At 39.0% G+C, this 16,238-nt stretch overlaps 2 protein-coding genes across 3 annotated transcripts; one reads left to right on the forward strand and one right to left on the reverse strand.

Annotated features, from left to right (window-relative positions):
• The first annotated feature begins 525 nt into the window (after window positions 1-525).
• Window positions 526-8,692, forward strand: LOC127776756 (uncharacterized). Of its 2 annotated transcripts, none has more exons than XM_052303291.1 (14): window positions 526-742; window positions 899-1,294; window positions 1,697-1,774; window positions 2,608-2,765; window positions 3,768-3,831; window positions 4,036-4,103; window positions 4,457-4,703; window positions 5,101-5,244; window positions 5,374-5,480; window positions 5,565-5,618; window positions 5,690-5,773; window positions 6,917-7,080; window positions 7,472-7,618; window positions 8,269-8,692. In XM_052303291.1, exons 2-13 carry the CDS (start codon window positions 952-954, stop codon window positions 7,614-7,616), a joined length of 1,656 nt encoding a protein of 551 aa, XP_052159251.1. In that variant the 5' UTR covers window positions 526-742; window positions 899-951; the 3' UTR covers window positions 7,617-7,618; window positions 8,269-8,692. The 2 variants fall into 2 exon arrangements, with proteins under 2 accessions (XP_052159251.1, XP_052159250.1); XM_052303290.1 differs by having other exon boundaries at window positions 527-742; window positions 826-1,294.
• A 3,815-nt stretch (window positions 8,693-12,507) lies between these two features.
• LOC127775983 (VQ motif-containing protein 18-like) lies at window positions 12,508-13,584 on the reverse strand. The gene has a single exon (XM_052302297.1). The coding sequence runs from the start codon at window positions 13,391-13,393 to the stop codon at window positions 12,830-12,832; it is 564 nt and encodes a 187-aa protein (XP_052158257.1). The 5' UTR covers window positions 13,394-13,584; the 3' UTR covers window positions 12,508-12,829.
• Window positions 13,585-16,238: the final 2,654 nt, after the last annotated feature.

The raw sequence follows: 16,238 nt of genomic DNA on the forward strand, positions 1-16,238 counted from the left end.
TCTCTTGATTGCAATTGTGTAATTGTCTTACCATTTTGTAGCCAAGCCTTACCAAAGACATGGAGATTGCTATTTTCCCACTCCACAAAATAGTGTTCAACTATTTTCCATCTTGCTTCATGATCAGATAGTCCCATATGCTATGATCGTGAAGTGGTATCATAATCAAACGAACAATCTTCAATGTAGCAAATCATCAATCTTTGTTTTAAAATTGGCCACACTAAGCATTATATTGTTGCTAACCTAATGTCAAATCATTTTGCCTTCTACTTCCTCCATTTCACGATGCAAATCATTCTAATATTTCCCACATTCATACTGATGTTAACGAATCTAGATAGATATATATGGCTAGATTCATTAACATCAATATGAATGTGGAAAATATTCATTATGAAACGGATGGAGTAATTCACATCGATTTCAATGGTTTAAACAATGTTAGAATTCTCTTTTTTTTTTTTTTCAAACAAAACGAACTTTAGGAAAACGGCCGGTGACCAAATGTCGTCCTTCTCATTCCCGCATCTCTCGACTCCATTACTCTTCTCTCTCCCCTCTTCTGTTTCCGATCCGATCTGCGGTGCGTCTCGCGCGCGGCCGCCGACGAGCCCCCGCGGCCCCGCCTCCTCCTCGCCGCGGCCGCCCGAGCCTCTCCCCGGCCCCTCGCGCGCACGGCCGGCCGGCGAGCAGGCTCGGAGAGAGAGGCGACGACCTCCCACTTCGAATCGAATCGAAGGTAATCCCCATTCTCTTCTTGTAGCGCTCGCTCGTACGCGCCACTTCGATTGATGAGCCGCCCTGCGTGCGTGGTGTATACAGATTGGGAATCCGTTCGGTTTGTTAGCTTGGGGGGATTTGGATAATTGGATTGGGTTGTTGTTCTCGTTTTGAGGTTGATGCGGCGGTGGGGATATACGTTGAATCGGAGGCAACCTGTTTGATGAAATGTCACTGAAGCTCCCGATCCCGCAAGGGCTCTCCTTCCTGAGAAGCGTCGGGTGGTTCGAGGAGAGGAAGGCCGATGCTGCGGCGGCCAGGCAGCGGCACTCCCCGAGATTGAAGCTCCAGACGGACAGGGAGGTGTACAGACCCGGTGATTCGGTCACCGCGACTATAGAGATCTGCACCCCAGCTGGGTTGAAGGATGACGCGGCGTCGGCAGAGACCGGTGAGGATGCCCCCTCGCTCTTGGTGGATGGGCTCTCGTTCGAGATCAAAGGGATTGAGAAGTTGGATAGCCAGTGGTTCTCTGTTTCAAAGCCCTTACCAGGGTCTAAGCAAAGGAGAGGTACGCTCTTGCAATCGACTTCAAACATGATTGTAACCATCTTTGACTTCAGTGCCACTGTACCAGTGCTACTACGTTTCATCTATCATATGTACTTCACCTCTGTTGATTTTATATCCATTTGCCATTTTGCATTTGCTGTCAGTTTAATTAACCTACAAATTTGTTGTAGCTAGCATTTCTGTTTATGTTCTATTCATTGGATAGTAGTAGAACATTATGCATGGGGTTTTTAGAAACTAAGTTAAGAAATTGTAGTTTTGTCCCTTTCATAAGTTTGCGCCATGCTTGTACAATTCTCTATGCATCCCTTTAAGTTTCTTTTATCATCTCTGGAAACAGTTAATTGCTGTTTTTATTTCTTCCTGATAATCTTCTTTTATATTGTCATTACATACGTAGGTGAACATTTGTTTCTGGATTGTTCGGCACCCTCGCTAATCCCTAAAGTTATAATTGCTTCGGGGCAAACAAAAACATGTAAGTCATCTCTTGTTTTGAAGGACTGATCTAGTTTAATGTCATAAAAAATGAATTGGTTTTCATTTGTGTGTTTCAGTTCAGTTTTTCCTAGTATTGCATGATAGTTCTGGAAATATGAATGATTAAAATTCTTCATTTTAGACATACCTCACAGTCTCGAACTAATTATGGTCTTGTTCGGTTAATCCCTCCCCCAAGGGGATTTGGAGGGGAATAATTCCAAACCTATTGAGGTGTGGAATTAATCCCCTTTAATCCCATCCAATCCATTCCTCATGTGGATTAACCGAACAAGCCCGTAAGAGACAGATATATGAAGTGACTAATATGCACTCTTGGCATAGTTAATACTCCCTTTGTCGATAAATATAGAGCCCACATTGATTTGAAGGTTCAAACTTTGTAACTTTTGACTAACAATTAGTCCAACAACACATATCTGTAGGTAGCATACCAGGGATACCGTTAAGCTTCATGTTAACAAATACTTTCACATTATGCTAATTTGGTAATTTTGCTGATGCATTCTAAAAGAAACTAACATTCAAAATTTAATGTTGGAGGCCATGCCAAATCATACCATGCCTTTTGTTAATGGAAGGAGTAGTGAATATTAAAAGCAGTATTCTCCTTAAGTTTTTCTAACCAGTCGTTCTAGTTCCTCTATGAACCTGCTATATTCTTCCATTAGTAATGGATTGTTGGCAAGCATCAGTTTTATTCTTGTAGCTTCATTCCAAGGAAATGCTTATAGAATTTCTGTGTAATATCTGGAATTTAATTATCTGAACCATATCAAGGATTTTAACTAAGCTAAAAGTTATCTGCAGACATTGTACGTGTGGAGCTCCCGAAGATTTTACCACCATCATATAGGGGTATAAGTGTCCGCTATATTTATTATGTTAAAAGTATATTGTTTGGAAGATCGATTGTATTGGGTAATGGAGATCAAAATATTGCCCCTGTAAATACCGCAGTTCAATTGGTGAGTTCCATGCTCGTTTTCTGTACGTCCATTCCAGCCTTAAAATTGTTCTCCTTAGGCTTTCATTATCTCTGCTTAATTGTGGAAATTTTGATCTAGTGATCAATTTGTGTGTTCTTTGCCGAAGTTACTATCAACTATTGAAGCTGTGACTTGTGTTGAAGAACTTGTCTGAGGACATACTTAGTAGATGTGCTAGTTAGACATCAAGTTGGATCCGCAATCTAAGTATTCTAGGTAGAGAATTAGCAGTACCTTGTTTGGTATAAATACCATTCAAAACTGCTAGGATATCATTTGTCTCTTTTAGTGCCTTGTTCTTTCTCAATCTAGAATGAGATTACAATTCTATGTATTTCTCGTATCAGCCTAAGCGCTGAATACGTGGGTTGTCATCAAATTGTGCCTGCAGCCCTCATTTGATATGTTAAAAATAGATGCATGTGCTCAATGCTTGCATTAAATTTCTTTTGAGTAGGTTTTGGTTGGTGCGATTGTTTGTGTTGGCTTTGCAGGCCCTAAATGCTCGATTTTAGCTCAGTATCAAACCCATATCTTGGTAGTAATGTCATTACGTTAGTATTTATGTGGACTACCAAGAATCAATATGATTTTTGTGTTGTCTGTGCTTAAGACATTTGTTTCAGTTTCATGCGTTCAGTCTTCATTCTTGTTCTTGTTAAGTTTTCTTATCAGACAAGTTTAGAGGCTTAGAGCATGATAAAATACACACGTTTAGAGTTGGTTCTTCTAGCTCTTTGCAACCACCTCTTAAAGTTTTGCGTCAGTGTTTTTTTAAGCTACATTTGAGGTTATCAGTGCTTGTGTATGATTACAATTTACTATTGTATTGGAAACCACCTGATGCCACCTCTTCATTTTATTTTTATAATCATGAACTCAATCTGAATTTGCCTATCCGTGTTTCTGGCATTTCATATAAGTGCAATTGTGTAAATACTCTACCTTGGAGTAAGACTAAAATCAACATGGTTATTGCAGGAAGCTCGAGTCCCATTGCAGATATGTGTTTCACAGAAAGGTAGCAACCTACTAAATGAAGAAGGTCAGTGGTGTGTATTTACCAACTTGAGGTGCTGAAACTTCACTAACTGTTTGTGAATGTGTACTGACTGAAAAATCATGATACAATAATATTTCATATGTTCTTATTTCTAATGATGCTTACTCCACTCCATTTTTGTGTGTATGCTCATTGAGCTTGCTATTCTGTTGGGATACATAGCTGACCATGTTGTGCCTGTCCCAGTGAACTTTCCACTCCCAATTGAGCAACCGGATATATTTTGGAGGGAAAAGGACGAAGATTCAGAATGGGTGGGTCCTTATATAAGCTGTTTTGCACCTCCCATATTTCACAATACTAAATTATTTCTTGATCCTTTTCTTACACATTTTCTTACATGAGTTGGCAAATATTTTCGTTACTTTGATGAAGTACAGCAGCATTTTGCAAAGAAATGCATCATAGTTTGTTAAGCATAAAAGATGAAAGCATCCATAAATCTTGAACTATTTTCCAACAGATGATATTTTGCATCTATGCATACAAAGTAATTCTAGTAATCCTCATCTGAACCATTGAGTCTAACGATTAACGTGCATCAGTATACATGCACTTGATTTATCGCTCTTTGCACTTATGTTGACACATCGAATTGTTTTTGCAGAGCAAAGCAAATGATAATACTGATTTAGAAGAAGGATATGATAGTTCAAAGGATGAAGTTTCATCTGTTTCCTCCTACAACAAAGCAAATCCAGAAAGCTCCCTCAGGAGCTCAGTGTCGATGCACTCCCTGTCATCACGTCTTTCCACTAGTGAACCATTGTATTCTAGAGAACGCCCCAGTTTCCCATCTTATAGTCCAATTCCTCGACTATCAGTATCAGAGATTTCAGATGATCATGGTGGAGGTAAGGTGGAGTATTTATTTTTTTGACGTGAATTTTTGAATTGTTCAAGAGGTACAAATCAACAATATTCTTAAGGAAATATTAAATATAGTCTCAAGTTTTTTTTCCCTATGTGATTCTTTATCAGTCTCTTCCTATTGATTAATCTGCCCTTCAGCTCTTGTCATACTTTTAGTAATGTTCGTGATTGCAATATTTATGTCCGGTGGATTTTCCTTTTGCAAATTGATCATATTTGTGGTGCATCTCATAGCATTTATTTTGCTATTCCTAAAACCACAGCTTTGACGTGATTATGCCATTTGCAAATACAAAATTCTGATAGAGCATTTGTATAAGATATCCTTATACTAGTTCATGATGGTCGTTTAATTTAATCGATCAATGGCACAAGCAGGTGTGTTGTCACCTCAAAGGAAGCTAAATCATTTGCTGTCAGATCATCATCCATCAAATGGACAGATGTTTTCTCTAGATCCTGACCGCTCAAATGATGATGCTGGACCACCTCTCACACCAAAATATGTTGAACCAGCTGGATGTAAGCCATCCTCACATACTGTTTCAGATCTGGAGTTACTATATCTCGCTATTCTCTTTATTATAGGTTTACATAACATGTAGTCAATATTGATTTGCAGTACTAAGTTGCCATTACAATTTTTTGCAGCAGAAGGCTTTATGAGAGGAAGATCGTACAACATAAGAATAGATGACCAAGTGTTGCTTCGCTTCTCACCAAAGAATTCTGACTCAACTTATTACTTTGGTGATATGGTATTGTCTGATTTGATTACATGTGTAACCGCATTATCAATGTTAGAAACTTATAACTGATTATCTCAGTTCTTCTAATTGCAGATTGGTGGAGCACTCACCTTCTTTCATGGATCTGGAACACGAAGATGCCTAGAGGTAAAAGGTTGAGTTGAGTAAAATGTGTATTGGAGTGGGATTTCATATTGGGAATGTTTTGGTACTTGCAGGTATCTGTTACCTTGGAAACATCAGAAACGGTTAATCCTCGTGTAATACATCCTTCGAGAAGGAGCTCACCCTCAATAACCAAGGTATATTTTCTGCACTAGTGTTTTGGACCACTTTGATATTATGTACCAACATCTGGTCAATGGTTTATTTGTGTAGCTTGAGCAATTCTTTAGTCCGATTAATAGTTTGTACGGAATCAGTTTGAACTTCTGTTCTTACCTACATAAAGTATTTACTTTGATTCCAATGATGTAGTTATTTTCCTCAAGCCTCAGCCATTTATATACAATTACAATATACTGATGCGATCTGACATACACACTAGTGTTCACAACCTCATAAAATCAATCTTATGTTGGTTAGCTACAAGGATGACCATGAATCAGATAACAATAACATCTGCACAATTTTTGTTGTTAGTTCATGACACTGCTTCCATCCTTTTTCCCCGTGTAAACATATGGGGTAAGCATCTGTTGGAAGGAGGTGGGAGAGCTGATAAGCTACTCTAATGAAGGACCCCTACCTTTTCTTTTCTTTTTTTCTTTTTACCGTGGGGAAGGAGTGTCGGGAGTACAATCACTGGCCAAGGGAGACCACAATGGGACTTTAGGGATTAGGAACTTGTTTACTCATCTTTGCTCGACTAAAGAAGGTGCAATGCCCTTCTGTGGTGATGACTCTACCTAGGAAATGTAGAAATAGTCTTTAGAAAACACATGGAGTACATTAGTAGTAAAGCTTCCAAAAGAAAAAAAAACCTAACCTTTGGAAAAACAAACTACCTGTGCATGAACAGCAATTGCAGCTAACAGTAACTATGGAACAATAAGCATGATGAACAATGCCATTCGAACAGTAGGGATGTGCTTAACACTTTTATTTGTCGAGGAAAGGGCATGTGCTAATTGCCCTCAAACACAAAATATTAGTCATGGCCATCAAGAATCTATAAACACCTCTGAGTCTTAGACTTTTACCTGCTATTGATAAATCTAGTGCATTCTAGTAACATGCCAATATCAAATGTTGTGTATTCTGCTAGCTTCTTTTTCACCAAAAAGACCACCTTTTGTCTTTATGTACTTACACTGTTTGCTTTCGACGGGAAGCAGGGTTACTTTGCTTGCCTTTTGGTCTAAAAAACATTTAGTCATTTACACTGTAAAATCAGCAAATTGATTTTAATGATTCACTCATTTTTCTCTGGACTCTCTGCAAAGGTACACAGTGAGCACTATGAAGTTGTTGCGGATCTTCACCAGACAAGCTTTCTCTTTTCAGTTCCAATTGATGGACCAATGTCATTTTCCACTTCAAAAGTTTCTGTGCAATGGTCTCTTCGATTTGAGTTCTTCACAACTCCCGAAGGAATTGATTCATCTAGGTATGTAACAGTATTAACAATTTTATGTTCTGTAGCCTGATAGCATTATCTTGGACACCGTGTCTCTTAACAGCGAAGGGTTGGATTGCTAAGTAGGCCACGAGTTGTTTCGTACCTTCTGTGCTGTTTCCATTATTTACATCAATAGTAGAATGATTCCTTCATAGAAATAGGAGATATGTTTTATGCTCATCGTCCTTAGATGTGCATAGCAATACACAAGCTATAATCACCACAGCTACAATTAGTTTCTTCAGAACTATGCTAATTATTGGTGTTAAGCAATTTGTTTCAACCATTATCTGGTACTGCCATACTGGGAAAGGGTGATCTTTTCTAGTCTGCTGCTGTTAGTTTTGAATCAGCAATTCTGGTTTCTCTCTTTTGGCAGGTATGAACATCCACTTCTCGTCGAGAAAAGAGAGAAGGGTGACTGGGTGCTTCCAATAACTGTTTATGCACCTCCATTGCGTAGGCAAGCAATTCATGGAAGAAATGATAGATCTGTCTTAGTTGGGAACCTTTTCAACTCTTGAAGGTATGCAGCCTTCTTGCATATGCCTGTCTTTTCACCTGTTCTGCTAGGGATTTACATCTCGGTTATGAAAGAGAACACAATAGAGACTGAGATTTCTGGTTTCCGTGGTAGCAGAAGTCTCTGATCGATAATCACCCAAAACACTCAAATAAACTTTGAACTTTTTGTGACATGAATAATATTTTTGCGATACATTTGATTTAAAGGTTAAAATGTAGATTCCATATAATCTATAAACAAAACCTATTTTAGCAAAAAGAATCCAAATTTGAACTGAAATCACTGAGAAATCTGGTTGCTGGCTGAGACCTTTTCAGCTGGCCATGCCTTTTCTTTGGACAAAATTGGCGTTTCCTGAAGCTGGAAAGGGAAAACTAAGTTTCTTTTAAATAAGAATACAGAAGTAATTTTTATTGTTTCAATGAAGGCAAAAGTAATCTCACTATAAGCTGTTATAGGATGGAGTAGTATAAATTTGATAGGCTGAATTTCTTTCCTCTTGGCACCTATCTATAATTCAATCAAACTATTTATTTTGCTTATTCATCTGTTTTTGTACCAATATTCAACCAACTGCTATGGTAGTTTTATTTCTTTAGTTGATGAACATTGGGGATCTGAATATCTTACCCTGTTGCCTTCAACCTCAGATGTGCATACAAGGTTCTGCTGTTCTTTTCAAAACCCCTACCAGTTTTGCTTCCGATGAGCTTCGACAAGTATTCTCTGTAGTTCACTTTGCACAGCTGGCCAGTTCCATACCTCTAAAATACATGGGAGATCCGGAACACATAAAGCGAGAACAAACTTGTGTTAGATCAAGCGTGCAAATCACAGAGTTCGTCACCTGAGAACAGGCAGCTGTGCCTTGATGTAACATCGTCACTGCTTGATTACCTTGATGTACGATAGGCATTCCTTTGATAGAGGGACAAAACTTTTGGGGTGCTTGATTAGCTGTTATACCCCTTTTCATTCGGTATGTGTATACGTGAGACATCTGCCTTGTAATTCAATTCTTTTGTGGAAACCAAACATATAGCAGTACGCTGGTTGTCCAGAATCCAGATTACACACGTCCTGTTTCTGAGACTATTCTTGCTGCAGAGTTTCAGTAAATCTTCCATGGTCCATTTTGTTTGCCATTAGCTAGATGTGCACACAATCAAATTCAAGGCTCTGCAAGCGTACAAGCTACTGTTTCATTAACATGCATATACCATGCTGCTCAATCATGTCTCCATTTGGAAAATAATAGCTTTGCGTGCTTCCGTTCGTGTGTGTGACAACTAGTTTGATTACATTGTTTCTTGCCGTCGTGTTGCTTCCGAGCCATCAGTTTTTGGTCTCCGACTCTTGTGACAACAAACACCGTTTTGTTCTCATCGGAATATCATCGTAGAGGTTAGGGGGTTTGTTGTGTTGGCCTTTGTCTCTTTAGCATGTGATAAAAGAACACATTCGTATAAGCGTGTCTTCTAAGTAATCGAAACAACAAAAATCCATCTTCCGAAATGCTTCACATACAACAGCACAAGCACACCATGTTTCCTCCATCAACTAAACATATACCAACAAGCATCCATGTAAAATACAACTTACGATCATCTTCCATCACAGATTTGATTAATAATCAATCCACCATAGTACTCCAATCCATAGCCTTCAATTTCATAGTAATTATATAAGTATCCTTCCAGGCACCACACACGCAAGAGCAGAGGAATGTGCACACAAAAGCCACAACCACACCACGTGCACTTGCAACCAACAACCAATGTTTCTTTTCTCTGCAATTAGCCACACTTATCAGTTTATTAACCCCAGTTAGGTGCCCTGTCAATCTATCACCACCTTGCAAACGCCCCACGGCCTCACTCTCCAATGCCAGACTTTCTCTCTCGTTTTCTTGCACAAGTTGCTGCCTCAATCACCGATGGTGACCGGAGACATTGAAGACGGTCGCCGTCGTCCGGCCGCCGCCGCCGCCGCCGCCGGAAGCTACCGGAAACCGGAAAGCTTACCTGACCGGGATCGAAGCCGACTGGAAGGCGGTTTGGGTGTGTGGTGTGGTGGCCTGCATCTAGTTGGATGGAAGGAATCCAGGAGGAAGGATCAGAGAAAGAAATAAAGAAATTCAGAGAAAGGGGTTGTCACTGTCCCAGTGGCAACCAACTTGGGTAGTAATTTAATTAGCAGTACTAAATAGTGCACACACATTTGCATGATTAATTAGTGGTTGACAATGCTGGTCAATGAGCTGAGAGAAAAGAAACAGGCTTCTTTGATCCCGGTATTTTGTCCTGTTTTCGTTGCTAGTCGTCTTCCCTTGGTCTCTGGTTTTCTCTCCCTCTATCCTTTTCAGAGTTCTCTAAAAGTAAAACGATGAGTTTTTAGTTTTGAAGACTAACGCAATAAGACTTTTTTAAAAGAAGATATTTTCAAGACAAAAACAATGAGATGAAGCATTCACAAGTGCACGAGGTTTTCTACCATATGTGGTAATTTTAACTTTCCTTTTCGTAATTTCTTGTTGCTACTTGTTCTCTACTCTATACTTTTCATATTAGAAGTCGTTCGAGTTTTTTCTTAGTCAAAGTTATCTAGGCATGATCAAATTTATAAAAAAAATTAGCAATATTTATAACATCAAATTAGTTTCATTAGATTTAACATTGAGTATATTTTGATAATATGTTTGTTTTGTATTGAAAACGTTACTAAATATTTCTACAAACTTGTCAAACTAAAAGAAGTTTGATTAAAAAAAGTCAAACGACTTATGTAGTATGAAACGGAGGGATTGCTATTCACAAGTCACACCTCTCGTTGCTAAGAAACAAACGATAGTATACAATAATTGATAATGTAGTGCTTATTTTATTTCTAGTGCACTGTGCGTATCGTTGTGTTCATGTCCACTGGATGTCAAGGGTATTGTCCTTTGCTGATGTCGACTGCATGACGTCACAGTTTGAGAGCACGAGGGTTTGAATAATTGTTGTTATTTTTCTAAAACTTCGCATTGATGGGCATGGACCCAACCAATGTAAGAGAAGCATTAGCAATAAAAAAACAAAGTTAGCATCTCTTTCGATAGCAATTAGCACAGCAGATCAGGACAGGATGCAGTGGTTGGCCGTTGGTACAGCCTCAAAGGACACCAACTTGGGGTGCTCCAATCAAGACTAGTTTTCAACCAATTACTAATTAGGTAATTTAAAATACCGTTGGTTTAGTTTATTTATCATATAGTTTTCTTTGTTAATCTTCCATCTTCCTTAAATGAGTAGTTTTAATCAATACTTGGTAGTTTCGACAATCATTTTCTGTCCCATATATAGCTCACATGATCTCATATCCAGAAAGCAAGCAAAACAAAATATCATCAAAACAAGAAGAAGAATGGATAAGAACATGATAGTCCATTTGATGTGCAATTGCTGAATGGTAAGGCAACAAGGTCATCCAATTGTAAGGAAGTAATTGCTCCTTTTTCGCAAAAGAAAAGAAGAAGTAGTTGCTCTAAAAATGTTCAGAAAATCCTACTTTACGAATGGGAGCAACTTACTTTAGGATCCTATGTATCTGACTTTATTATATAAAAGAAGTATCTGACTTAGAAACTTGCCAAAGAAAATATCCACTTGCAAATTTTTAAGGCCAACCTTTTTGTTTGTTAGTTGTGAGGTGACAACTGTACTAAGAAAACGAAGAAACACCTCCCACCCAAAAGTTCTTTTTTGGCTACAATAGTTGCAATGTACATTTGGACTTTATGAGAGGCAGGATGGAGATGGATATCCAACATCTTGGAGGGACATGGATAATGGAGTGGATGCAGAAGTATACCTCACCAATTATAATTAAAAAAAAATCTGAAGAAATACATGTGCTGTTCTTAGCCTCTTGCAGGGGATGCATGAATCTAGCACCACAACTGATTGAAGAATTAAAGCCATGAAAAAGGCTGGTAGATGAGAGATAGAGAGATACCATATTATGCAGACAGTGGTGCATGATGATGAGTTCAATTCTTTCAGAGAAGTGTAAGGTGGGCACCAATTTAGTAAATGCAGAGAGCAATTTCTTCCAAGCAATTAAAGGAAGAAAATGATACCAAAGGTAGGTCACTGTTATTGACAACAACCTAGGATTTTTTTTCTTCTGGTGATAATTAACAGAAAGTCAATCATGTGGAAAAGGAAGAATTTTGTTAGCTTGTAGCTATTGTTTGAGATAAAGCCAATTTCTCCATCCAAAACCTTTGATTACTGAGTTTATATATAGCCTTTAGCACTGCCATTTGTCTTTTTCATCTGAAAAAAGTATATATAAATCTTGTATCAATACTATATAGATCTTCCAAATTGAGTGATGAATATCAAAAGAACAACTAGATCTTGTTTAAGATTACAGGACATAGAATGCTTATTATATAACCAAGCAAGATTAATAACCTATGTAAGTGTCGTTTTCTGCCAGCTTACTTACACACCTCTGCAAATGTGAAGGCCAACACTCATCCATAAAAAAGAAAAAACTTCACATACAAGAGTACTATAAAAAATCTAGTGTTAGTCTCATGAAGGTAATTAATTTCCAGCTGTTCATGGTCATAGACACCTGTTGTTCACATCCCTTTGCAATTAGTAAACTTAAACAAACACTTAATCATACCATCCTTTTTCCGTGTTCAGTGAAACTCTGAAAGCGAGACAAAAATAATTGGTGGCTTCAAACAAACTACATTTCTCTGCACATTTCTTGTGCAAGATCGAACAAATGGAAGATCATGGAGATCCATGTTGTGCAACAGAGACAATATTTTCAACTGCCAGCCATGGAAGGGATGAGTACAATTTCCATTCTGAAAACAAGCTTAAAAATGGTGATCAAGAGGGAGAGCTCCATATGCGAAAGAACAATTACATATTTACATTTGAGAGACCTGCAGACAGATTTAAGCACCCAAATTTGATCATTCCTTCTATAAATATCCCACCAATAACCCTTGCATACACATCACCAATTATTGCAACCATGGGTGCAATACTTACTTAACCATCATCACCATTGTGTTTTCCCCTTCTCTCTCTCTCTCTCTCTCTCTTTTTCTTTTTTGAAGACCATCCAAACCTCTCAACCAAAATGCAAAAATTCTCACAAAGTAAACCAAAAGGAAATTGAACCTCTAATCCCAAATACTAATTAAGATGCGTACATTTCACCAACGAAATCCATCCTCGATGAACCAAGAGGCGATTGGAACAGGTCGGCAGCCATGCCTTGGAACACGTCCTCCTCCTCCAAGAAGCTCAAGAACCCTCCCGGATTCAGATCCATCCACAGGTCGGTGTGATCGAGATGATCGTAGCCAAATCCATGGCCTTCCTCCACCTTCACCTCGCACTTGATCTTCTTCTTCTTCTTCCTCATCATGCTCTCGTCCTCCGCCGGCGCCGGCCTCTTCTTGGTGGTGACCTTCTCCTTCTTTTCGTCGAGCACCGCCACCGGCGATGGCGGCAGCAACGTCGTTTCTGCCGATTCTTGCTGCTGCTGCTGCTGCTTGCCGGTGAGGCGCTGCACGAGGTCCCGGAAGTTGGCGACGTCGGTCTTGATGATCTCTGGCGCAATGATGTGGATGATCCTTATCTTGGGCCTCTCCTTGTGCGCCGCCGCCGCCTCCGGCGAGCCCTTCTTCGCCGCCGCAGCCGATGGCGGCGGCGGCAGCGGCGTCGATGGGCTCATGCTGTTGTAGCTGCACTCACCCATATCTCGCCGAAGACGAAGAAGACGATGGTAGCTAGCTAAGCTAAGCTAAGCTAGTGTGAGGAGAGGATAGGAGAGAAAAAGATTGAGAGAGGGAAGTGATATGATGTGATGTAGAAGCTAGAGATTATTTTGTCAAACAATCTTAGCTAAGAGAGGAGATGAGGATTGGGGTGTTTGGACTTTAGGGGGGGGTATATATGGTTGGAGAAGCAAAGGAAAAAGAAAGGAGATTAAATTTCAAGGAGTTGAGCAACTTGCAAGTGGCAAATTGAGTATGATAGGGTGAAGAAAACTATTAGTGTTTTAAAGGTTTTTTTGGGCGAGAGAGGAGAGATGAACATGACAATGACAATGACAATGACAATGACAATGAAATGTGTATAGCACCAAGAGGATACGTACAAAAAAAGGCAGATACCCTTCTCAAAATTTAAAACTGTTCATAACTCCAGCGTCGACAAGGATGCCAAGGTTTTAGAATTAGATACATGTCGACCTTTAGCTAGGCCAGGGCAGTATCCTGAATTAGGTGCATGTCGACAGTAAGGGTGGTATATGGTTAATTAATTAATTTTTTCTCTTATAGTATTATGTAAGTTGAGAGTAGTTTAGCAAGAGAGATGTTTGGTGTTGCTTTGCACTACTATCATGTACTTAGCTGATAGCTAGGTAGCTAGCACCTTGATTGCCATGTGGGTATGGATCATATAGTTGCCTCTTCAGGTGATTAATTAATTAACATATAATCAAGTTGTGACACATGCTAACATAACTAGCATGCTCATATTTTATCCCTAGAGCATACATTTATCACACACATGCCCTTTGGACTTTGTTGTTGATTATTATTACTACAAGTAAATACATACATCGATAGGCTCACAGCGTATATATGTGCACATATGAACTATGACGCAACAAGTTGATCGTGGAGAGAAAAAAAATATTCTCAAGTTGAAGATTGAACCACTGCTTTGGAGCCGTGTAACTAAGGCCATATTTAATAAAACTTTTAGCCAGTTGTACCTTCTCTAAACATGACAAATTTTCACATAAACTTTTAAAAAAATGTAAGTGTAGAATCCAGATGACAGAAGCCAAAAAATAAAACTAGAAGTACTAAACTGAGGGATTGGTTTTTTCAGATTTCCAAAGCTAGCTACGCAACCTACTTTTCAGTAGAAAATTTTAAGCTCCTCTAAACCGGATAGGGCATCACCGAGAGATATCCTAAAATCAATCTCCACAATTTTGTTTTCAAAAATCATAAGCAAAATTTGAAGTGTGAAAATATTTGTCTTTCCAACATATGTCTAAAACTGATTTCTTATAAGGGGAACATATATTGCAAACCACATATATAGTGAAAATATGAAAACTATTGTTGGATCTATAAATAAATGTATGTGATTTGTCTATGTCATTAGAGTAAAGAGTAAAATTTTTACTCTAAGTGACGTGAACAAATCCTACATGTCTATTTTTAAGATCCAACAATAAATTTTTAGGTTTTCACAATATATATATGATTTGCAATTCATATTTACCCTCTTGAAATGTGTGGGCTAAATATGATTTTTCAATCCTTCCAAACGCCTCCGTGCTCACCCTCAAATATATCCGTGGAATTCCCGACTTGTGGAGAGTGGATCCGTGGATTCGGAGCGAGTCGGGAATGGAGCCATTTTTTTTGCCCCCAGAAATCCAAAATTATAGGGTTGGGGATAGTATATAGCGAAATAGCATAGCCCCTGCATATTTTGCGATTGTCCGTGGACGCGTCGACGTCGCATGCGCGTGCGAAACTAGCGGAATGAATTAACCGAGATAAAAGCGTGGAGTTGGCGGGCGGAATGAATTATACGACGACGGATCATTTCCACCATTGTAACCGGCCGCGGCCTGCGGTGTGCGAGATGGTCAGGGCATGTACAAAGATAGAGTCTAATATGAGCTCTCTATATTAATTAATATTATTAGAGACTATCCTTCTATATAATAGTAGAGACAATAAGATTTCTGAACCATTAATGCACTAAATAATTTTTTATACTTCTTTCCTTTTCTCCATCCCCGTGCAACAGTTTTATTAATAAATGCTAAGAGTAGACTCTGAGCCGTTGTCATGCGCAGCAACGATGTTTCTCTCCTTTCTTCCCTCTCTTTCTTCCACATCGCTAAATTTACTTGCATGACAATGAAGAGAGCCCGTTATTAAACGCTATAGTACACGCTCTCAGTGACACCCCCTCGTGGAGTCGCCGCTACCGCGCCCGCGCGCGGTCCGAGGTATGGAGCGTTTGGTACGGGCCAGGGATATCGGTGCAGCGCTCGCCTGCATCATAGCCGATATCATCGTATAATATAATCTTAAATTTTCGGTTTTCTACACTAAAAATAGGAAGAAAAATAACTTATCTCTCTAAAAGTAAGTCCAAATTTTATAAGATTTGTTCCGGTCTAACATAAAGTATCTCGAGGTATGTTATCTCACGGTACAATCATTTTTGATCGTTGGATCTAGCTAGGCATGATCGTTTTCAATCATTAAATATAACAATGTCCATTCAATGATTAGAAATGATTTGGGACTGTGAGGTCTCGATACCTGAAGATATTTTCTATTGGATCGAAGCAAATCTCAAATTTTATCCAAAAAACTATAAAGTGAATTCGTCTGTTAAACCACCAACAAAATTTCCGTTCTCCTCTGTCAACACGCGAATAATTCGGGGAAGGGAACTCTAAGGGTGTGTTTGAGGAGTAGGAGATTGGGAAGATACGCAAAATGATGTGAGCCGTTAACGTATGATTAATTGAGTATTAACTATTTTAAATTTCAAAA

Source organism: Oryza glaberrima, chromosome 6 (genome assembly GCF_000147395.1).
Source record: "Oryza glaberrima chromosome 6, OglaRS2, whole genome shotgun sequence".
NCBI lineage: Eukaryota > Viridiplantae > Streptophyta > Magnoliopsida > Poales > Poaceae > Oryza > Oryza glaberrima.